The sequence below is a fragment of the Petaurus breviceps genome, unplaced genomic scaffold (assembly GCF_028583685.1).
Source record: "Petaurus breviceps papuanus isolate PSGF00001 unplaced genomic scaffold, PetGlider_PUasm1.0 90897, whole genome shotgun sequence".
Classification (NCBI taxonomy): Eukaryota; Metazoa; Chordata; class Mammalia; order Diprotodontia; family Petauridae; genus Petaurus; species Petaurus breviceps.
The window spans coordinates 7,970,168-7,996,106 of record NW_027187374.1 but is presented as its reverse complement, the minus strand read 5'-3'; the positions used below and the strand labels follow the sequence as shown (position 1 = coordinate 7,996,106).

The following is a 25,939-nucleotide window of genomic DNA, read 5'->3' as shown; positions in this document are numbered from 1 at the left end:
GAAAGCTTTATTACACATGACACATCCAAAATGTAGATTTGTCAAACCAAATAAATGTGAGCTGAGATGAAATACAAATACATATTTTTATGGCTGCTTCTCTTCTAACATTAAAGTATAAAGCCCTAAAAACTGAATGCTTTTATGAAATTCTCAGCTCATCTTGGGAAAATTTACATATGTGACAGAATTCTTTTAATATATAAAAATATTTCATGTCAAGTTACCTTATTAGTGTATCACCACTTTAAGAAATATTGATATATAAAAATATAAACTTATCAAAAGAAATTATCAAGTAATTATTTAACTTGTGAATTATTAACTTTATAAAAGCATTCAACTTAGAGGTCTTTACTGAATTCATGTCTTTATTTTTATATATCAGTAATTATATGGCAGAATGATAAGACAGAATAGGAAAAGGGAATAAGATTTAAATAATACCTACTGTGTGCTAGACACTATGCAAAGTACTTTGCAAATATCTCATTTGATTCTCACAATAACCCAGCAAGGAAGGTACTGTCATTAACCTCTTTTAACATTTGAGGAAACTGAGGCAAACCTGCCAAGGGTTACACAGTTAATAAGTGTCTAAGGCCCCATTTGAACCCAGGACATCCCTACTCCAGGCCCACTATACCACTAGCTACTGCCTCTAGGCTAGAAAGCAGAGGTAAATTAAATTTCAGATGCTTTTATGAATTATGAATCAATTAGAAATAGATGTAAATTTTCTGAAATATTATCATCATATTAACAGAAAATGTTCTTCAAACTTACAAAAATCTTAGGAACACATCTATCTCTATCTTTATTGAAAGTTTCCTATTTCCATATTGTATTTCCCAGCATTTGCCTCTGTAGACAACTACACTGAAGGCTGCCTTTGCTGCTACTGACAGGCAAACAAGTTTTAAATACTACATCTAAGATATCCCAAAAGAGGAAGTTGACAGTAGTCCTAAGGAATTACATTCATACTAAAAGCAGTGAAATACAAGTCTATGCTTAATTCAAAATGTCCTAGCCACATGTAACATAATCAGTTAAGTTCTTTGGACAATTAGATGGGGCAAGAATTATGTTTGTGATTCAAAGTGAAATGCAAAGACAAAGTGTCAAAGATACTAATCTACAGCTCAATTCAATTTAATAAGTATGTATTAAGTAGCTACTATGAGCAAGGTACTGGGGTGGAAGCTAGGGATACAAAGATCCAAAGATCAATTCAAAAAAAGGTACAGTTCGCCCTAAAGGAATTTATATCCTATGATTAATTGTGCGGAGGCAAATAAACAGCGCTCAAATTTTCATTATACTCTGCCTTGTTTTAAGATTTAAATCCTCTATCAGTCTTCTATATACAAAAATATTTATTTCAATTCTTATTTGTGGTGGCAAAGAACTGGAAAATAAGGGAGAATCTATCAATTGGGGAATGGCAGATTAAATTTATGGTATATGAATGTGATGGAACATTATTAGTATGCTGTAAAGAATGATGAAATGAACAGTTTCAAAGAAACCTGGAATGACTTATATGTACTGATGCTAAGTCAAGTGAGAACAATGGAACAACTTATACTATAATAGCAATATTGTAAAAACTAACAATTCTGAAACACTAGAGAATTCTATCTATGATTCCAGAGGATTGACTTATGAAGAACACTATTCATTCATCTATTTATTCTTGACAGAAAGGTATGGGCTAAATATGCAGAATGAGACATATTTTTCTACATGGTCAATATGAGAATTTGTTTTGCTTGACTATTGATGTTTTAAATAGAGATTTTCTCTGATCCACCCCCTACCTGGGGGAGGCCGGGAGGGAGAAAAAATGTTTATTAGTTAGAAATAATAATTTTTAAAGATTTAAATAATTTTATAAGCAAAAATTATCTTCATATAAAGAGCTATAACTTTAAAAAGTCAAGTCTGCAACACATGGAATAAGAAATCTCAAGTTAAAAGGTAGAATTTTAGTGTTTTCCCTTTACTTAAGTACAGAAGGATACTTTTGAAAACAGTTCTATCCCTAGATGGTCACACTGTTTTCTTTCTGTGACACATTTAAAATCCTTGACTTATTTTCAATTCTGTTTCAGAGATGTACATACAAATATACTGCCAAATCATCCAAATGTAGACATCTTCATTAAATCCAAAAAAGTGACAAACAAATTGAGCGATATTAATTTCTTTATTTATTCAAGAAGAGAGTAGAGCATTGGTAAAAGAATCCAAAGCACACTTTATTACAATGTTTCAATCTCTCCAGATTACATAGTTTTCAACTTCCAAAGCTATTAATTCAATATGTAGTTTTCCATACTACCTCTCCAAATTATATTAATTGAAATAAAAATGAAATGAATGAATAAATAAATGAATGTTTACTGACAATCAAGTCTCAATATCTCACTTGTAGTGCTCTCTAGGAATTTAATTTCTTTCAAAACAACAAATTTTTCTGTTCTACTCTACAATAAAATGTTAGTTATCAATAAGCAATAAATTGAGCACTGTCTTTCAATAAAGCATATTAGCTTTATTAGTGAACAAGTCCTCATTAAAACTACAAATATCTTTCAAAGTGCTTTCCAGTTGAGAGTTCAACTCCATTCCAAAGCTGGAGTATTGGAAAGAAAACTACATCTAGAACAAAAGGAGAGACAGTACAGTATAGTGTAATGAGTGAATGAAAGGCTAGGAATGTCAGGAGAGATTCTAGTCAAAACTTTGTCACAAACTAGTTATATGATTTCAAGCACATTGCTTAGCTCATCTGGACCTCACCGTGTCATTCAGAGAATGAGAGGGCTAAACTAGAATCATCCTTAAGCTGTATTTCCATCTCTAAAATACTTGTTCTTCTCAAATTCTAATAATTTCATATTAAAATTTCTAAAACTTGTACAGAATGTTGAATGATAAACATTAGTAGAGTAACTGGGCAAAATTTGCTTGCATTAGTTAAGCAAGATGAAATGAAAATTAGTTTTAAAAAACATCTTTCATTTGACTTTATATCTCTCCTGAATCAAAAGAACAAAATGGAACTTTCCTAAGAACTATGAGATATTTTCCCCATTATAATAAGCACATATCCATTGTATTTCAAAACTAAAATGCTCTATAAACTGAATACTCATGATAGTGTGTTTTTTCTTCATCATGAAGAATGAAGAAATAAATCCAAGTTTATCTAATGCTATAAATATTTCATATTTACTTCTTCTCTCTCCCATTGGAATATAAACTCATTGTGTAGAGACAGCTTCAGTCCTCATCCTTGTATTCCCAGTGCCCAGCACAGAGGATGGCACTGAAAAGGTGTTTGATAAATACTTGCTGACTGACAGGTAACTGAAGATCATTTAAAGTAACTGTTTAATAACTATTTTTCAATAGTTGTTCAGTAACTAAAATGTACAGGTTCATGTAGTTTATTTTTTATGACTGAATTTTTGTCTGTCTTTGAAGAATTTATTAATAACAGAAGTGTGAATTTACAACAGCTGAATCAAAGTGTAAAGAACATAATATCATATCATAAAGTTTTTCCTTTCTGGGAAATAACATTGCATAAATGCTTAGGTGTAAACATGCTGAAAACTGGTTATAGGGATGGGACATTTGTACCCTAAGGAACGTTTTTTGGTTACTTGCTTTCTTCAAATTCTGAGAGGTCAAGGATCATGATTTACTTCATCTTTGTATACTCTTACTATGTTTTCCTTTTTAGAAGGTGTTTTTGGAATGCTTGTTGCATAGAAAGAAAATAAAATAAACTGTGCCAATTAAGAATTTTCTATTAATGAACTGAAATCTATGATACTTCTGATATTATTACATAAGACTAAATTGAAGTTCATTACCAAACTTTCCTATGTAGATTGAGATATATTTAACTTTATAAAGATTTTTTTTTACAGGAAATGTTTTAAATGAATCTTCTCAATGCATTTATTTCTAGGCATTCTAGTAAGAAATATATTTATGTCATCACCTCTTCTAAACTATTCGTAATCTCTAGAGCTCTCAATGATTTCTTAATTGCCAAATCCATTACCTCTTGTTTTTTCCTTTTTGGAGGGCAACTGGGGTTAAGTGACTTGCCCAAGGTCACATGGCTAGTTTTTGTGTTGAGTGTCTGAGGCTGGATTTGAACTCAAGTCCCTCTGACTCCAAGGCTGGTGCTCTATTCACTGTACCACCTAGCCACCCCTATTATCTCTTCTTAATCCTTATCCTTCTTGATCTCTCTGCAGCATTTAACACTGATGACTATGCTCCCTTCCTGAATGTTCTCCTCCTGCCTCAGTTTCCTTTGTTGGAGCATCATCCATGTCACACTCAATAACTGTGGGTATAACCCAAGTCTCTGTTCTGCTCCCCTTCTCTTTTTTCTATATACTCTCTCACCTGATGATCTCATTAGTTCCCATAGTTTCAATTATCATCTCTATACAGATAACTCCAATATCTATGTATTCATTCTTTTTTTTTTTTTTAAGCAATCAGGGTTAAGTAACTTGCTCAAGGTTACACGGCCAGTTATTTCTGGGTGTGGTGCTGAGTATCTGAGCCCGGGATTCAATCTCCAGGTCATCCTGACACTGGAGCCAGTGCTCTTACTCGCTGAGCCACCTGGCCACCCCTAAGCAATTGGGGTTAAGTAACTTGCCCAAGGTTACACGACCAGGTGTTTCTGGGTGGGTGCTAAGTGTCTGAGCCTGAGATTTGATCTCCAGGTCATCCCGACACTGGAGCCAGTGCTCTTACTTGCTGTGCTACCTGGCCACCCCCTATGTATTCATTCTTAATCCCTTTCCTGAACTATGGTCTATGTCATCAACTGCCTATTAGACATATAAACAAGATGTCCTGTGGGCATCTCAAAATCAATACGTCTAAAACAATTTATTATCTTTTGCCCAATCTGCCTACTTCCACAAGTCTACACTTCTTCTCAAATTCCCAATTTCCACAGAGGACACCATGCTACCTGTCACACATGCTTACAACCAGTGTCATCTTCCACTCCCCTTTCTCACAAAATCCATACATCCCGTTGGCTACCAAATCTTTTGCTTGTATCCATACAACATGTCTTGTATAAACTCCCTTCTCTACATTCATGGATATTATCCTCATTTAAGTTCCCATTACCTCTTGCCTAAACTACTCCAGCAGCCTCTTGTTTCCCTATAATCATTTCTCTCCACCACTCCCATCCATCCTCTAGACAGCTGCCAAAGTGAGTGTCCTCAAGTGCAGTTCTGATCATGCCACCCCTTACTCAATGAACTCCAGTGGTACTAGATTGCTTATAGTATCAAATACAAAGTCTTTTGGTTGGCATGTAAAGCTGTTCAAATCTGGCCCCTTCTTAACCTATTATCAAATGAGATAATATTTGTAAAGCAGTTAGCATAGTGACTGGCACATAGTAGTTGCTTAATAAATATTTGTTCCCTTCCTCTCACCCCTTTTCTAGTCTTCTTTACACACACACACATATATATATATATATATATATTTTTTTTTTTTTCTTTTGTGGAGGGGGAAGACAAGGCAATTGGGGTTAAGTGACTTGCCCAAGGTCATACAGATAGTAGGTGTTAAGTGTCTGGGGCTACATTTGAATTCAGGTCCTTCTGATTCCAGAGACAGTGCTTTATTCACTGCACCACCTAGCTATCACCCTAGACTTCTTACATATCACTGCTCTCTGCTCACTTTGTTCCAGCCATACTGGCCTATTTGTTGCTCTACATATGCTATGATTAATCTCCTCTTTCATCCTGGAGGAGCCCTTTCCCGGTCTTCTGCCTGTTAGTGTCTACTCCTTAAGATTATCTGGCATACACTTTGTGTGTGTGTGTGTGTGTGTGTGTGTGTGTGTGTGTATGTATATGTATATGTATATATGTGTATATATATATACTAACATATGTATAAGTTATCTCCCTATTAGAATGTAGGATCCTTGAGGTCAAGAACTGTTTGTCTTTTGTCTTTGTATCCCCAGCATTTGGCAAAGTAACATTGGAGTAAAACTCTAAAACTTATCAAGCAGTCCCTCTAGTTAACTGATTTAAATTAAAAAAGAGAATATTTTTACTTTATATTTAAAAACTATACCAATCTGAAAAGAATTATAGCTCTAATGAAAGTGATTAATACAGAATCTAATACATAATTTCTGTCAACCAAATCATGTCTAGGAAGAAATTTTATAAAGTAATTTCTAAATGGTTGCCCACATTTGGATAACCTCATAAAGTTTCACAAGTACAGTGAACAAGAACAAAATATATTTTATTACTTCACTACATAAATCTATGAAAAAGAAATACTTTGGAAAAACTACTTAATGTAAAATTTTTCTGGAACAAATCAGAACTGTGGGAAAATAGCCCCTCTATACATACACACTGTACTTAATATAGCAAAAGAACTTAGTTATATAAATTCACACTGTTTTTTCTTGCTGTCTGCATTTCCTCTTCCTTGTTTTTTCTTTCCTTCATTGTTTCCCTTCGCATGCACTTTTTTTCTCCTGACTTCTCATTCTGCTCTGTGGTTCTTTCTCCAACTCTTTTCTCTTTTCCCTTGGTTGCTAAACATTTTGCCTCTCACTGCCTTCAAAATGAATGAGCCTGCCAAGAACTCAAGAGTCTGAAACCAAGAGCATAAAAGCCTTAATTAAGTAAACATGCATATTTACTATAACTTTCATTCTCTTTTTAATATTAACAGGTATAACAGACATTTGTATCAGAACTAATATTAATTTATATTTTCAGCACATTTTTACTGACCAAAAAATTTGGACTTCAAGAAGTCAAGGATTCCCAACAAAAATACTATGGAAGACAATGGTTAATAATTCTTAAAGTATACTAGAGAAGTCAAATTTGCTTAGAGGAAATAAACAGCATTCAAGTAGAGTGTTAATACAATATATTCTAGCACAATATACTCTGTTATATGGTACCCTGGCATGTGCCTGATGGTATGGCAAGAGCGTTGGATTTGGAACCAAGGAGAGACATAGAGTTGAATCCCGTTAACATGCACTAACTAGATGACCATAGGCAAGTCACCTGACCTCCCAGAGGTACAGTTTCCTCATTTGAAAATAGGGATAATTAATACCTGTGGCACTAACCTCATATGGTTGTTGTGAGGATCAAAAGTGCTTTGCAAACCTTAAAGCACTATATAAATGTCAGCTATTGATATTATTACTATTTTCTATATTTTTAAATGGATATATATGTATATTGTGAATACAGTACATTCATACTAACTCTTGCCTGTTTAGAATTTCTTTAAACAGTTATTAAAATGCAATGCCCTTGTCTAAAAGTTTTGCTATACAGAGAGACAAACCCAAATCATACAGTACCTTGTCCAGCTTGTAATTCAGGGCTTATACCAACACATATACCACTTGGCAAGACAATACTAATTGAGCCTATAATCACTACTAGCTTTTGAAAAGAAGGCTTAGCATTTCTTATTAAATGCTATCTTAAACACTGTGCACTCATCTGTGTATGGCAAGCCGAAGCACAGAGCTGGAGATGGTTCATCAGTCTTAGTCTGAGAAAGATGTGCATTGCCTGAGCAGGGGATGGAGACCTTTAGAAAGGAGTCTAAGTGGTTGACACAGCCCAGGAGAACTGCCAGGCACTGCAGCATTGTCTCTTCCATTGCCACTGACTGGAAGAAAGAAATGCTCAAATGTCAACAAGTGTTCATGTTAAGACTTGTCCAGTACACAAGGACCAGACAGACAAGGACGTAACTTGTAAACATAACACATTACATGTAGCTTCCTTTGATAACTGAATCTTTTTAATTGACATACTTTCAAGTTTTTAAAGTGGAAATTTGTGATTTTATGCTATTGTGCATTATATACTTAAGATATACTCATGAAGTATCAAACTGTCAGTAGGCTAAATCAAGCAGTTAAAACACTTGTTAAACATGTCAAAAGTGAGCATTTGGTTCCATAATATCTTACTCTTTCAATAATGCTAATATTATGATTTCATCCCTATAATCTGTATACAATGTAAGGACAACACACACATTTAATGTCCCTATGTAAGACAATTATGAAGATGACTTTTCTGGTCAGGGGGCAAAGTGAGGAATATAAACTGCAGAAACAAGAATACGTCCTTTAAATTGTCCTCTGAGGACTCATGGTCCTTTCCATTCACACTGCAGCTGAACTAATTTTAAAATGTTGTCTCTTCCAACAAGAGTATAACTATTTTATATACATACATATATCTTATATATAATATATTGATATATATCAATATATATTTATTAATAAACATAAATCAGAGCTACTTAGTCAACATGTAAGAGAAGCTATCTAAATGGATGGAAATGTGGCCTATTACAAAAGCAAAGTAATAGTTTCTATTCTGGTCCCCTTTGCTGCAAAAGCCAAATAGAAACTGGGAAGTCTAAAAAATCTGGGCCTCCCTCCCTGTTCTGAACCCTGAGCTAGCTGAACATAGGTCAGCAGAATCATAAACACTTGCTATTTTCCAGTCATTCTCTATCTTGACAAAAAGAATGCCTCTTGAATGACTGGATTAGTTATTGTCTAAGTTGGGCTGCTTAAAGACCACTTTTGGACAGGGGAAAAGGGGTGGGAGATCCTTGACTTGCTTACTGGAATGGCTTCTTTCAAGAAGCCAAATATATTCCTCAAAACCTGAATGTGCTAAAAATAGGTAAGTAGTATGTGTTTCTTCCTAAACGTTTTTTCTACTTACATGACTATTATATTATATAATGAAATAAATGATTTATGCAAAAAGTTTTTATTAAAGACAGAGTTAAACTGCCCAGGTTTTCTATAATTCCAACTCATGTAAAAGCTCTGTGAAATTACTTAACATTTTGGCTAAATTAAACATTTATTCATTATAAGAAAGTTTATCCCTGACCCCTTTTAAAAACTGCCTTATGTTTAAAAAAATTATATGTTTATCATAAAATTAGTGCTTAAGATAATAGTACATGGCTTCCCTCATTTCCACTCCCCCCAGCAAGAAGGTTTTGGATATGTCAAATATATACCATGAGATTAATTATGAGCAGAGACTGACTAGTTGCTAACATTTTTTTAGCATAGTACTTTAACATTAGGAACAAGTACAATCTGAATGGTTAAGGGGCCAACTGGCATAGTGGATAAAGCACTGGACCTGGAGTCAAGAAGAGCTAGGCTTGAGTTCTGTCTCTGAAACTTACTAGTTTGACCACAGGCAAGTTGCTTAACCTCTGAGCCTCGTGCAACTCTTTAATAGGATTTATCAACTAAATTGTAAATAGGTTTCATCTGTCATGAAAATCACAGATCCTAAACATAGTGACAAGAGTAATCTGAATTCCTAATGAGAGAAAGCATGGTATGGTGAACAGAATGCTGAACTTGGGAGTTTTGAATCTGCTTCTGATATTGATTAGCTCTATGACCACTGAACAGGACATTTTTTTTTTTTAAGCAATCGGGGTTAAGTAACTTGCTCAAGGTTACACGGCCAGGTGTTTCTGGGTGGGTGCTAAGTATCTGGGCCTGGATTTGATCCCCAGGTCATTCCCGACACTGGAGCCAGTGCTCTTACTCACTGTGCTACCTGGCCACCCGCAGGACATTTTTAACCACTTTAAATCTCGGTCTCTTCATCTGTAAAATGTGGATGATAATACCTGCAGAACCTATCTCACAGAGTTGTTGTGAGGCTCAAATAATGTATATACAATAAATTTAAATAGCTATCAAAATGTCAATTATTATTATGACAGATTAATGTATGTATAGATAGTATTATTTTCCCTTTTTTTTTTGCTTTTTGGAGGGTAACTGGGATTAAGTGACTTGCCCAAGGTCACATGGCTAGTTTTTGTGTGAAGTGTCTGAGGCCACATTTGAACTCAGGTCCTCCTGACTCCAGAGCCGGTGCTCTATTCACTGCACCACCTAGCCACCCCTATGTATACATATTATTAGCAATAATAATATTCAATGTGAGGGGATGCCCATCAACTGGGGAATGGCTAAATAAGTTGTGGCATATGATTATGAAGGAATACTATTGTGCTGTAAGATATGAGGAGGATACTTTCAGAAAAACCAGAGAAGACTTAATCAGTTCAACATAAATTGATGCAAAGTGAAATGAACAGAACCAGTAGAACACTGTACACAGTAACAGCAATATTATATGATGATCAGCTGTGAATGATTTAGCTACTATCAGCAATACAATGATCCAAGAGAATTCCAAAGGACTTATAATGAAAAATGCAATATACCTCCAAAGAAAGAAGTGATGGAGTCTGAAGCATACCTTTTTAAACTTTCTTTATTATTCTTTTTTTGTCTGTGATTTTTTTTTTTTGCAACATGGCTAATAGGGAAATGTTTGCACGACTGCATATGTATAATCTATATCAAACTGCTTGCCTTCTCAATGTTGGTTGGAAAGGAGGGGAGGGGAGGAAAGAAGAAAATATGGAACTCAAAAATTTTAAAAAACAAATGTTAAAAATTTTTACATGTAATTGAGAGAAAAATTAAATTAAACTTAAAATGAATACTATTAATGTTGAAACTGTAATGAAACCATGATTATTACTACAATTGGTGAGCAATACAAAAATATTTAACCCATAAAACCACATAAGTAACTGTTATTGCTAAATATGTAAGATCTGGAAATGACAAAGAATTTCTTTATATTTTCCACTGTTTCCAAAAAACAAAAGCAACAAGTGGAACACTTTAACTAAAATTTTATTCTGACTCCCAATGATATTCAATTAAGAAAGCTGAGTTATACATGGGACACTCTGTAATGCTTCAATAATGAGAATGTTTCTTCCTAACTGTGGAAATTGCTTCCTATATTCTATTGTTCTGTGGATCTGGTTCTACCCATACCTCACTTTGCTCTGTCAGCCGGTGTGTCCTGCAGCCCCAGCTGTCAATGGTTCTCCCCAGTAACGCTATAGTTGCATATGAGCAAACACAGACTGTTTTTTTGTTTTGTTTTGTTGCTGAAAAACTTTTTATTTGAGGTGGAGTGAGACAGCTGGACACAGGTTAGATGATTCCAATTTCGTTGGCAACATCTAAAGCATCATAGTCTAGAGCAAGTTGGACACAGGCGTTCTTCTCTCCATCAGGCTAGATCAGCATGTTGACTTTGACCACGTCAATGTCATACAATGTTTCTTTATCACCTGCTTCATCTGATTCTTGTTGGCCTTGATGTTCATAATGAAGACTAGGATGTTGTTGTCCTCAATCTTCTTCATCGCAGACTCAGTGGTCAAGGGGAACTTAATGATGGCACAGTGATTGAGCTTATTTCTCTGAGGGGCACTTTTCTGAGGGTATTTGGACTGCCTTTGAAATCTCAGTGTCTTGCACTGGAAGGTGGGAGATATTAGGATCTTCTCCTTTTTGTGGCTATGGCACCCTTCAACACCACCTTCTTGTCCTTCAAGGCCTTGGACTTGGCTTTGGTTTTGGTAGCAGGGGGCAGGGCGGTACAACAGCTTCCTTCTTCACCTCTGACACCATTTGGGGGAAAGATGCCACCTGTTGTTTTTCTAAAGTCTTTTCCCATTCAAAAGCACTCTGTCTAGCCATAGCTCTTCCTACACCAACAGCAACAACAACAATAATATCTAGCATTTATATAGCCTTTACTATGTACTAAGTACTTTACAAATATTATCTCATTTGACCATTTGGCACACCTTCTTTTAATACTTTCCCTTTTATTGGGAACCCCAATATCTGTAAACTTCTATACTTGGAACATTCTAAGCTAGAAGATTCCAGTTTCATAGCTGATTGGTATCTTCCTGCCTGTGACCTCAAGGGTGTAAAACCAATCACACCTATCTGAGCAGGACCACTCCCCTCTCTTTGAACACCTGGGCTACCTCGATCCTAGAGATATCATAAGCCTTGTGCTGAGCAACCTATCTTGAACACATACTGAAAAATTCTACAGCACCGTTTATACTTTCTTCCTGTCATGGCTTAAAGATCATCGTACACTAGACTCCCTGGTGACAAGCCTGGTTGTATCCCTGCACTAACCCCTTCCTAGTCCTATTTTGAAAGTTTAATACCAAATCCAGTGTTAGGGGGTTAGGCAGATTGAACACCTCTACTAGCTTGGGGTGTTCATTCTGGTCCTGGTGTGAAGCGACTACTGGGTTGTTCAAACAATCTAACCTTTTCTTGGTGCTGCATCCTATTCCCATGGGGGTCTCTAGCTAAGCCATATGGACTCCCCTGTTAAGCCCTCCCTTAAACACAGCAAATAAAAGGGCCTCTTGCTTTTAGCAATGATTAGCTAATTTAATTATTCTGCAAAGCCCTTTTTGGACCCAGCAAGAGTCCTTGAAACCAATCCATCCTTAGGTCTCACACCCCATCCTCACATTTGCCAATCAGTTATCAAGTTTGTTTTTTTTTATTGTACTTCTTCAATATATGTACCATACTCTCTATTCATGCCATTAGCATCATAGTTTAGGACCTTAGCACCTCTTACCTGGACTATCATAATCGTGTCCTTTACCATCTTCCTGAATGTAGCCTCTCCTTTTCAATTAATCCATCATCTAGTTGGCAAAATTATACTACTAAAGCACAACTATCGATGCTGCATTCCTGCTCCAAAAACTCAAACACAAATTCCTTTATTTGACATTTTAAACGTTTTACAATCTGGCTCCAGTCTATCCTTCCAGGCAGATAATATTTGCAGCCACAGTGGCCCTACCTCTTGGTCTCCATACATGACATTTCACCTCCTACCTTTGTGTTCTTGCACATTTCGTGCTTGGAATGTTTTCCCTCTTCACCTCTGCCTCTTAGAATCCTGTGCTTCTAAATAAGGTTCACTTCAAGGGCTGCCTCCTATAAAAGGCCTCCATGATTCCCCCAATAGTTCATAATCCATTTGCCCCAAATACTTTGTATTTATTTTAAACATATTTTATATTTGCCTATCTATGTACACAATTCTGCCCACCTGAGCTGAATGTAACCAACTTGAGGAGCAGGGGCTATTTTAATTTTTATTTCTGTATTCTCTAGCACCTAGTATTTCTTGGCATATGGTTTAAACCTGTGGAATCACTGGTATAGTGAATTGCTAGTGATAAAACTGGGGCAGCTGGGTGGCATAGTTGATAGAGTGCTGGGCCTGGAGTCAGGAAGACCTGAATTCAAACCTGGCCTCAGACACTTACTGGCTATGTGACCCTGGACAAATCACTGAACCCTGTTTTCTTCAGGTCCTCATCTATAAAATGAGCTGGAGAAGGAAATGACAAACCATTTAAGTATCTTTGCCAAGAAAACCCCAAATGGGGTCATGAAAAGTTAGAAACGACTGAACAACAAAATGATGAAACTTCAGTCAATACAGACTAACAACTGTTCTGCAACTGAGAGTCTTAGAGGGTTGCCCATAGTACTGTGAAGTGTCTTGTTCAACAACTAATATGTGTTAGACTTCAGTCCAGTTATTTCCAAGTCTAAGGATAACTTTTCATAAACAATGACACTCAACTGGCACAAACTTGGGAGTTAATAAAAAGCTCGGTGGACTGAACTGAAGTGATCCTGGCCATATCACTTAATGTCTCCATCTCTCACTTTTCATATCTGTAAAGCCACAAAAGCTGTGGGTATGGGCTTGGTGAAAGGGGTCAGAGCTGATGTCAAGGACCAGCCTAGTCTGGCCATCCATCTACAACAGAGGGTTGGCTTCCTGGTCTTTATGAGGACAGTCTATCTACACTGAGGCACAGAAGACTTGTTTTAGCACCAGTGAAAAGATTACCCAGACAGTTGACAGTACAGATCCTTGAAATGCTGTGATAAGAATCCTTAGTATCATATTGAGTAGTTACAGGAATAATAAGGATAAGTAATTAGTAATCATATCATATAAAGTGCTCCAGAAGTGCTAAAGCACAACAGAAGTATTCCCCAGTGATGCAGCTAGAATTGATAAACACTGTATTCATCATTCAGAAGTTTCCATTAGGGAAATTTAAAATGAATTATTTAAGGTAAAGGTTTAGAAAGGGCAAATAGTTTCAATACTCAATTATGCCTGCTTTCAGGTGACTACAAAAATTAAATACAGAGAGGATAATCATCATCAATAGGTCAGCCACTTGTTTTTTTTCTTTTTCTTTTTTTTTGCTTTTTGGAGGGCAATTGGGGTTAAGTGACTTGCCCACAGTCACATGGCTAGTAAGTGTGTCAAGTGTCTGAGGCCAGATTTGAACTCAGGTCCTCCTGACTCCAGGGCCAGTACTTTACTCACTGTGCCACCTAGCCCACCCCCAAGGTCAGTCACTTGTTGATGAATTTTGACCATGGAAACCCATCAAACAAAACTACAGAATAGGCTTCGGAACTCTGCATCTACCTTCTCCTTTTATAGTGATGGTGACAGAGTGGTAAGAGAGAGGTGGAGACATGCGTGCATAGAGGTATTAAGAATGGCAAAGGCTTTAGATTGTCTTAAACTCCAAACATGAGAACTTTGTCAGTGACCAAATATTACTAAAATGGAAATATTACTAGAGAAACTAAATCATCATAATCTTTAGATTTTTACTATAAGAAAAGATCAAAGATTCTCCTTAGAGGTACAAATAAAGAAGTTGCTGGAATGAGTTTTACTTTGCAACATAAGATAACTTGAAACATCATTTCATGAGATATTGGTCACTTTGTATTGCAGTGCTAATGATAAACATTTGCAAAAAGATCACCAGGAAGAGAAGTGCAGCTTCAATCAACATCTATTGCAGAAGATGATAAGATAGAGAAATTCTATGAAAACCTGATGTGGCTTCCTGAGTTAAATCAAAAACGGTTTACTATTCAGTGACTTCAATGTAAAGGCGAGTATAAAGCAAAACATATTTTAGGAAACATGATTCAGGAGTAAGAAATGAAAGACGAAAGGCTGGTACAATATATGGAAACCTCACAGACATTTATGACAAATACTTTAGGAAGAGATAAAGAAAGTAATGAATAAGGAAAATACCAAATAACATTGCAAAAAAATGAAATTTATTATATTTTAACAGGAATGGCTGATGACTAATGAGGGTTGTTTACAAATCAGCTGTTTGTGTATAGTCAGACTACCAATTTATTAGAGCAAAGATAAAATCAACACCAGCATTAGAAGAAATACCATAAAAATGATATTCCAAACTAAACTATTTAAATAAGTTTTCTATAGCATGAAATGGGAAATAGATAAAAGAACAGACATGAAAACAACTATTATATTTTTTCCCAAAGAAGTTTAATTGATATAAATCAATCATCACAATGAGGAAAGCAAAGAAAATTAGAAATTTTTCTGAACCAGCAAAAGCTTAAGAATTTTTCCCTCCAAGCAGTAAGTTATTTTGAAAGTAAGGGCAATATCAGTACTTGGAGTCAGAAAGACAAATCTAAATACTGCCTGTGTGATCCTGGGCAAGTCTCATCAATAAAATGGGGAAAAGAATAGCCCCTACCTCATAGGTTGTTGCATGGATCAAACTAGATAATACATGTAAAGTGCACTGAAAAACTGAAGGTGCTTGACAAATTTTTAGGTGGCTATCATTGCTACTTAATATAAAATGGCTAGATGCAGTGTAGGAAATTACAAATTTCCAGAAAGTCTGGCAAGAGATTCAAACCAAGCAAAATCTTCACAAAGACATATGAAGATGAAACCAGAAGTAAGAAAAAGAATGGAAGAAAAAAGGAAAAGATCTGTCAAGACTTCTATAATAAATCCTTTTTTTCCTCCATTGATAATGGCAGAGCCACCACCCTATGACTCTTAAAGTATGCACTAAAGAAACAAAGATAAGAAGAATATGTTTAACCAAGTGTACATACAGATGGTGTATGCTGGAGGTGACAAAATTAAAAGTTTGCTGGCCTCTAAATGAGTATCTTAAGCTATCTGAAAGGAAAATATCAAATGTTTGAAGGGAGGGGAATCACAGACCTCATTATTATCTCTCCCCCAAAAAAGTAAATGAGAAAACTATCAATAACTACTGACTGACACACCTACTTTCCCATATCTACAAAATATAAAAACAACCTAAAAAGGCACCGAAGGCAAGCTTTGAGGAAGTTCTGAAAAAGGCAGGCTTTCGCAGAAGACATTCTATAGCAGACAACAATTTGTTTGATTGAAAGGTATAAAGAATACAATATCCAACTATGAACATTGGTTACTTTCTAAAAAAAAAAAAAACCCATATTAGATTCGGTAACACAAAACACTGCCTTAAAGGTGCTCCTCCAACAAGGTGTCTCCCATGCAACTATATAAGAGCAACGATAGCTTTACTTAATAACTCTTTTATTATTATTATTATTATGAAATGAGGCATAAAACAAGTAGAGAGATGCTCAGCAAAAGTGTCTGCCATTACCATGGAAGATAATAGCAAAGAGTTCAAATGGGAGAGAGATTCCCTATTGACGGTCAGAGACCTGCAGATTTCACTGTTTGCAGATAACACTGTGTCACCAGCGTCAACCTGAAATATTAATGAAATCTATAATCACTAAACATACTTGGCTTAACAATCCACAATGGAAAAACCAAGTGGAAGAAGAAAGTCTCATGTTCAGATTATAATATCCAAAGGAATGGGAAACACATAGAACTGGCTAGTACATATATTTTGACAGACGCTGGATAGAAAACAAGTCGGGTCCCAAATTAAACAGGAATTGGAAAGCAGTCTGGATTGCAATTAAGAAATTACCTAGCCTTTTAATGACCCTAAATTTCTTGCTGAGACACACATCTTTTTAAAACATCAATATTTTTCTAGTGCTGCTACATGACTGCAAGTCATGAAATACCACCATCTCCAAAGAATTAAAGTCATAGGTCTCCCAAGGACATGGAGATACATGATGACATAGGATGTGTGAAAATGAGGTGTGGATGGGTTATGATCTTGGAGGGAATACCCATATTAATGAGATCATAGCTTCAGTCAAGTATTGAAGACAGAAAGAATGAGGGGGGAAAAGCTAGATTGCTTTTATTGAGAAAACAGGTTAATTTTATCTAAAGTGGGTACATAGTATAAAAAATTCTGGTTAAAAAAAATCTGAGATCAACCTTAGTATATAAGAGTTTCACACTTAAATCAGTATCAGTTTTCTTCATATGCAGAATGGATTATCTCCATATAAGAGTTGGGTGCTAACAGGAGGGATGACAGAAAGGTTAAGGCAGCTAACTCAATCTCCATATCCACTTAATCCCTAGTTTCTTCTAGGTATGCTTCTACAAGGGCCCGCTGAGATATCACTTCTTTTTTTTTTTTTTTTAAGCAATTGGGGTTAAGTAACTTGCTCAAGGTTATACGGCCAGTTATTTCTGGGTGTGGTGCTGAGTGTCTGAGCCCGGGATTCAATCTCCAGGTCGTCCCAACACTGGAACTGGTGCTCTTACTCGCTGAGCCACCTGGCCGTCCCGATATCACTTCTTTGATTACACCTTCCTTTTATTGAGCTATGATTCCAGATAACCCAAGCAAAAGTACAAATCTTTATTTTCTATTTATTAATTATAATTATTTATTAATAATTTTTATAAATTATTATTTATAAATATTTTTTAAAAGAAGTTGGCCACTTTCTACTATTAGACTATAAAAATACACTTAGCTCTCAAAGAAATATTATCTCATTTGACTTTAAGGAACAAGTGAAAATCACAATGAGATTCAGGGCTAGGATTATGCACTGCTTGTTTTTAGGGAAATGGCAAAATTGTAGCCATATCTCTAGGATATGTGATTTCAGTGACTAAGGAAATGTATATATGGAATATATAAGGGCACAAAATAAATAAGAAAAACACACAAGAACTTAACCACATTACATTTCCCTTAAAGTCTATTCATTTGGATTTGTACTGTTCAGAAAGCATGTTAAGTATTTCTGAAGGGTCACACTAGGCCTCAAACTCAAATATCTAGGCAGGCCTTGATTGAGAATTTCAAAATTGAAAGAATATGAAGAACAAATTAAAAAGCATATAAGGTCTGTCTTTCATAAAAGAAAATAGAATGACAATTATTTGCTGCTAACTAATTTGGTGTCTGAATCAGGTATGAAAGTTTTAAAATATGTTCATGAAAAATCTAAGATTTGGGTTATTTACTTAAAAGAATAGAAATATTTGCAATAATACTTCCAATTAGATTCAAATTATATATAAAATCACAAGCTATATTGTCTTCTTCACAGGAAATCAACTGAGACTACAATGTGAAATTAGCATTATAAAGCCAGATAGTATTCCTAAAATGTCTTAAAATAATGCTAAATTGAAGGAGAATATCAGAAAGAGGCTATTTTTGAATCACTATTGCTTTCATCAGTCTTTAATAAGTGTATGTTTTTTTGTGAAGTGCAAATATAACAAACCACACAGCATTTTTACCACAAAGAAAGCAAGCAATGACCACATACTGAACAACAAAACAGACCTACATTCAGAAATCATCATGAAGTTACGATGTAGCAGAAAAAATCTTGGTAAAGAAGACAAAACCACTTTATAATGGCATGTTAAAAACACAAACTGGGAGAATTCAAGTTATATATGAAAAGTCAACATGATATGGGCACTAAAAATAGAGGTGGATAATTCTTCAAATGTGTCAGAATCAAACTGAGATTACTGATTCATACTTTATCTGAGACTACTCAATCAGAACTAGTTCAAAATGCAAAGGAGTCTTTAAATATCTCTCCTCTCCTCTCCACTCTTCTTTTTCATCGCCTCCTCTTCCTCATTTCCCCCTCTGTCCTTCCCCCTCCCCCCTCTCTCTTTCATTATCTGCATCTCTTGCCATCTCTCTCTCTCCCCCTTTTCCCTTGCTCCACATCCTTTCCAACAGGGGAAAAAAGGAATTTATATTTCTCCCTTCTCTCTAAATTTTTAAGGCTTTTGCAAAAAATGACAAATCAGAATAATTAATTTTACTACCCAGGATTAAAACACAATAATTATCAGATAAATCAGAAAAAAAGGAGAGCACACATATAAAAATATATAATAAATAATTACCTTTAGTTGGTTATTGAAAATATCAATCTCCTGTAGCTTTGATCTAGTTTCTTTTTCAACCTCATCCAGTTGGTCTCTCAGCTGCTGATGAGCAAGCTCTTTTGCTTCTAAGGCTCTTTTAAGTGTAAGAAGTGAATCTCCTGTTTTAAAAAAAAAAAAAGTGAATTGAACAAAATCTAAGATAATGATCAGTAAAACAAATAATTCTTAATGGGTTGTTTTTTTTTTGCTGTTTCAAAAAACGCTGGCCAATTAAGGAGGAATGAAAACTTTTAAAACAAAACACCTACTGTGCAAACTGTTTTGTTGAACTTGTTTCAATTGGTCATTGAGTAACTGTTTTTCAGGAATCAGCCTTCCAAGCATTTGCTGAGATTCCTAGAGAAATAAAAACAATAAAATAATGGGGTAAGAAAAATTTCCATGTCCTCTCATCAATTACCAGACAATTTTCTCTTTCCTAAAGATTGTCATGATAAACTCATCTATTCAGACAGGAATTATGATCTAAGTAATTGTTTGAGGCTAATCTTCATTGTTGAAACTGAATTCATCTTTAGTCAGAGTGGTTCCTGCTTTTTTTCAAAGCAAATTCTAGTTTGCCAACTGCTTTTACACTGGAATATGGTTGAGATAGTTGTAGCCTCTCTGAAGTTGCATTTATTAACTGTTGCTTTAATGGTAGTCAGTACTTTAACTGCCATCAAGTAACAACTAAAAGGAAGCCAAATTAATGATTTCAAGAATTAAGCAAGATAGGGGCGGCCAGGTAGCACAGCGAGTAAGAGCACTGGCTCCACTGTCGGGATGACCTGGGGTTCAAATCCGGGCTCAGATACTTAGCACCACACCCAGAAATAATTGGCCGTGTAACCTTGAACAAGTTACTTAACCCTGATTGCTTTAAAAAAAAAAAAAAGAATTAAACAGGATAAAATGTGCACACGAAGGTATACTGCACCTTTTGTAAGTTGGTTCAGTTATTGAACAAATCACAGAATGTTCTTCTTATCAACTAGAATGTTAGTGGACAAAATGTCCAACAAACTATTTTTTTTTGTCCACAGTAGAGATAAGGTTTTGACATAATCACAAAAATAAACAATTTAAATTCTAGCCAACCTTTTTGTGACTGAAGGAAAACATTTGCCATTGACTGAGAAAGTACTTATGTGTATCAAGGAAAATTAATGGTAACTTTTGGGGCAACTTGATATACAATATATTTAGGACTCTAATTTGTGCTATAAGTATCTACTGTGGTTTCCAGACAATACAGAAAACAAGACAAAAATTGAAAGTCACTGAAAAGTCATTATTTTCTGTTCAAATTGTAAAGAGTTTCATATTTTATCAATTCTTGTTCCCAAAGAAAGGTGAGTGAAATTTCTCCCCATCTTTCTTGACTCTAAATCAGGGGTTCTTAACTATAAATTTCAGAGAGTTTGTGAAATGAGAAAAGGGAAAAATACATTTATTTCAACATAATTGTTTTCCTTTACAAACCATGTATTTAATTCTTTGTACTGAAAAACATTATTATGAGAAGGGCTCCATAGGATTTACCAAACTGCCCAAGGGATTTATGACAAAATAGGTTAAGAACCCCTACTCTAACTGAAGATTAATTCTTGGTTAAGAGCCTGTCAGCACTTTCAAAGTTTCTTTTCAAATCTGATTACTAAGAATAATATGTGGCTTGTCCTACTGAAATCACATTGATGACTTTTAAGTTTTTAAACATGATTTTTAAAAACATGGTCTTTCCTTACTGCCTCTAACAAATATGCATTTTGAATTCATGTTAGTAAAACATAGTAATATTTTAAGTGTAGGTTCAGGTATGATTACAGTACATCCTGGGGTTTCAGGGACAATTATGAGGTTAAGAAAATACTCTTTAACAAGGCTTTGGAAATGAAATATTCTGTGTCAAATCAGGTAGGCAAATGTGCCCAGCTGGATAGATTGGTGCCAATTTTTAGAATAATAATAATAATTTGTACAATGGGCATTTGTCAAAAGATAGTCACTAATGGGAAATTAAAGAATAGTCATCACCCCCAAATTTCCCAACTATGTGCTCACCAGCAGTTAAGGAAAAATATAACAATGAAGGAAACTCAGAAATGTGTATTAATATGTATGTAATGGATATAATAACATTACTGGACATTTAAGGTCTGAAAAAAAAGGTTTTAGAGACATAATTTCATTTTATTCCTATAAAAAACAACCATGTGAGGTAAAACAGGTGAGGTAGATAATAGAAGTTTTTCAGGTCCATTTAACAGATGAGAAAATCAAGGCTAAAAGAGATTTAAGTAATGTGCATCATCACAGAACAACCAAGTGTCAGAGGCAGGATTTGAACCCAATTCTCTTCTTATTGGAGATTTAGAATAATTGCCTCGGAACACAGTTAATTTATTTTTATGTGCAACTTCCACATAAAATAAAGGCACTTTAACAGGCATTCTTTGTGACTCATTTTCAGATCCTTTTTTGGATTAAAGCTACCCAATTGCTAGAAAATATCAAGACACAAGGAAAACATATCTTCAAGAAAATCATATTGTTTTCTTGGTATTTCCTCAATTGTCAATTCTAGAGAGTTGCCTAGGTATTTTATGATGCACATTCATTTCTAGATAAGGTCAAATTAAGTGAATTTGGTCTTTCTAAGCCATCAAGGATGTTACAATTATCTCTACGTGATCATACAGAAGCTGTACCGAAATGTATACTACAACTAATATGGTGAAATAACTTGCAGAAAAATACTAATGTATGAAAGTGTTAATCAGTCTCTCTCTCCTCTCTCTCTTTGAAGGAAGAAGAAAAACCTCTAAGACAATTTTAAAGTAAACTCATGGTGGAGTCAAGATGGCTAAGTAAGAGGAAGCAATACAACAACCTAGGACCTCATAAAAATCTAGAAAAGGCACTTACCAGATGAAGTCTTATCAAGAAAGCCAAGAAAAAGTTATAGTGAGTTATTTTTCTAGCCCAAGGCAGCTTAGAATGTTATGTGATGAGGAGTATTCTCAGTGCCCAGAAAATGAAAAGAGAGCACAAAGCACCAGGGCTCATTGAAAATTTAGAATTGGGGGTGGCTAGGGCACAGTGAATATAGCACCAGCCCTGAAGCCAGGAGGACCTAATTTCAAATCCAGCCTCAGACACTTAACACTTACTAGCCGTGTGACCTTGGGCAAGTCATTTAACTTCAATTGCCCTGCCTTCCCCTTTCAAAAAAAATTTTAGAATTGGCTGACTCCATAAGACATCAAGAAATAATAAAGTTTAAAAATGGGGGGAAACAGAAAATATGAAATATCTCATCAAAACAACGGAGCTGGAAAACAGACTGAAGATAAAAAAATTTAAGAACTGTTGGATTAACTGGGAGGTACGATCCAAAAAACCAATATAAAACCAAGAACCTAGATACCATATTTCGAGAAATCATAAAAGAAAATGCCCAGATCCCTTAGAACCAAAGGGAAAAGTAGAAACTGAAAGAATCTACAGGTCACTTCCTAAAAGAATCCCCAAAAGGAAAACTACTAGGAACATCATAGACAAAATCCAGAACTCCCAGGCAAAGGAAAAATACTTTAAGCAGTCAGAAAAAAAAAAATCAAGCACTAAGGATCCACAGTCAGGAACACACAAAATTAATTACCCAACAGTATAAACAAGCAGAGAACTTGGAACACGATATTACAGAAGGCAAATATCTAAGCTTATAACCAAGAATAACCTACCCAACAAAACTGAGTAAAATCCTACAGTGGAGAAAATGAATGGATCTTTAACAAAACACAGAATTTGTAACTTCCTGAAGAAAAAAAAAACAGAACTGAGAAGAAATTCTGACATAAAGAGGAGTCAATACAAGTGTAAAAAACAAATACTCCAAGAAATCATAAGGGAGTAAAACAAGGATAGACTGTTTAAACTCATATGGAGAGAAAATAGATGTAGCCCCTAAAAATTCATAGAGGGAGTCTAATGAAACAAAGGCCCTGGGAATGATTTTATGTTTTGATTATCTCAAAAGAAGAACAGAAATGGTGAGGAAGAGATACTTGCTGGGAAAAGGAGAGAAGAGAGAGAAAGAATGGGGAAAATCATCATAGAAAAATGGAGTATAAACAAATAGAAGTCTATATGACAAAAGGATAGTAAAGGGGATTGGGTCACACTTAAATCTCACTCTCATCTGAACTGGTTAAAGGAAGAAAAATATACATGCATAAAGTATAGAAATACATCTTAACCAACAGGTAAATAATAGGAAAAGAGGATAAAGGAAAGGGGAAAAATAAAAGGTAGTTTAGATTAAGAGAATGGTTGGTCAGAAGCAAAACAAACTATTAAACAGTGACAAGGGAAAAGATAAGGAAAAGTATAATAAGATAAAGAGAAATCGACAATTAACAATCGTAATATGAATAGGATGATGTTACCCATGAAAAAGAAATAGGATATCAAAATGGAATAAAAATTAGAATCAAACAGTATGTTGTTTACAAGAAACACAAAGAAGAATGAAAGAAATAAGCATTTATTATATACTATGTGTAAGGCACTATGCTGTGTTTTATATATATTATCTCATTTGATCCTCACAACAACAAAGTTAAAGAGCTGGAGCAGAATCTATTATTCTTCAGTTGAAGTTAAAAAAAAAAAAAAGCAAACCATAAGTAGCAATCATGATTTCAGACAAAGCAACAGGGAAACTACACCAGAGAAAAGACATCAACACTAAACTTTTACCCACCAAATGGCATAGCATCTAAATTCTTAAAAAGTCAAAGTTTTAAAAGTTTACAGGACGAAATAGTAAAACTACAATAGTAGAGGACCTCAATTTATTCCTCTTAAATCTAGATAAATCTAAGAAAAAAAATGAGGAGACCAGATTTGCATTTTAGAAAAGTTAGAAATGACAGACCTCTGGAGAATATTGAATGGGAATAGAAAGGAATATGCCTGTTTCTCAGATGGACATGTTTCAGGATAAAATTAAATGAAGAAAAGCAGAAATGTTGGCAATAAATGATCTTTGAAGCAAAGATTAAAAACTAGTTGGCAACTAAACTTGGCCCCAGAGTCAGGAGGACCTGAGTTCGGTTCCAGCCCCAGACACTTAACACCCACACAAAAAAACTAGCCGTGTAACCTTGGGCAAGTTACTTAACCCCAATTGCCCTCCTAAAGGCAAAAAAAAAAAAAAATATTATAATGACAATGAGACAGCATATCAAAATATATGGGATGTGGTCACAGCATTACTTAGGGTAAAATTTATATCTCACAATAGTTTTATTAATAAAAGAGAAAGAGAAGGGTGGCTAGATGAAGCAGTGAATAGAGCACCAGCCTTGGAGTCAGGAGGACCTGAGTTCAAATCCAGCCTCAGACACTTAACACAAAACTAGCCATGTGACCTTGGGCAAGTCACTTAACCCCAACTGCCCTACCTTCCCCCCTCCAAAAAAATATATAAAATAGAGCATATTAACAAGTTGGCATGCAATTTAAAAAAAAAACTAGAAAACTAATCAAGCCTCAATTAAACATGAAAATTAAAATATTGAAAATAAAAGGAGAAAATAATAAAATTGAAAGCAAAATATCCCCATTAATGAATAAAATGAGTATCTGTTTTAAAAAATAAAATAATCTATTAGCTAATTTAATTTTTAAAGAGGAAAAAACAAATTATCAGTATCAAAACTGAGAAAGGTGAATTCATAGCCAAAGAGAATGAAATGAAAGCAATATTAGGAGCTATTTCACCAACTACAATTAAAAATCTAAAGCAAATGAATATTTACAAAAATATAAATTACTCAAGTTAACAGAGAAGGAAACAGAACACAAATAATCCTTCTGGAAAAGGGAATTGAACAAGTCATAAATAAACCCCCAAAAGGGTGGGGGGGGGGAGAGAAAGAACCAGGATCAGGTGGATTCAAGTGAATTCTACCAAATATTTAAAGAACAATTAGTTTCAATACTACATAAATTATTTTTTAAGATAAGAAGGGGTCCTACAAAATTCCTTCCATGACTCAAATATGATCTTGATACCTTAACTAGAGAGTCAAAACAGAGAAAGAAAACCACAGACCAATGAATACTGATATAAACATTTTAAATGTTAGCAAGGACACTATAATATATCACAAAGATCACACCAGGCTCTATTTCTACCAGGTATGCAGGGCTGCTTCACTGTTAATGAAATTATAAACATAGTTGACTGTATTAATAACAAAAAAGATCATATGATTACTTCAATAGACACAGAAAAAAACTTTTGATAAAATACAACATTTACTCCTCTTAAAAACACTAGCATAGAAATAGATTTTTCCTTAAAATGGCAAATAAGAGCTATCTAAATGTAAGAGTCAGAATTATCTGCAATGGAGCCAAATTAGAATCCTTTCCAATAATATCAAGAGGAAAGAAAGGATGCTCATTATCACCATTACTCTTCAATATAGTACTAGAAATGCTGGCTATAGCAGTAAGATAAGAAAAGAAATTGCAGGAATAAGAATGGTCAAGGAGGAAACGAACCATCACTATTTCTAGATGATGTTACAAAGAACAGTATGGAATCAATTAAAAAACTAATTGAAACTATTAATAACTTCAGCAAAGATGAAAGACATAAAATAAACCTA

General features: G+C 34.8%; 1 protein-coding gene and 1 long non-coding RNA gene across 8 annotated transcripts in view; one reads left to right on the top strand and one right to left on the bottom strand.

The window, feature by feature from the left end:
* ITSN1 (intersectin 1) overlaps window positions 1–25,939 on the bottom strand; it is a 327,970-nt gene that overhangs the window by 161,645 nt on the left and 140,386 nt on the right. For all 7 annotated transcript variants that reach the window (XM_069074954.1, XM_069074950.1, XM_069074953.1 and 4 more), the window contains 2 exons: window positions 19,520–19,607; window positions 19,230–19,369 (listed from right to left, as the gene is read on the bottom strand). In XM_069074954.1, the coding sequence (XP_068931055.1) occupies window positions 19,230–19,369; window positions 19,520–19,607 (228 nt within the window). The remainder of the gene's footprint in view (window positions 1–19,229; window positions 19,370–19,519; window positions 19,608–25,939) is intronic.
* LOC138151459 (uncharacterized) lies at window positions 8,510–24,457 on the top strand. The gene is made up of 3 exons (XR_011165825.1): window positions 8,510–8,783; window positions 14,847–15,009; window positions 22,063–24,457. It is a non-coding gene; the product is annotated as an uncharacterized lncRNA (long non-coding RNA).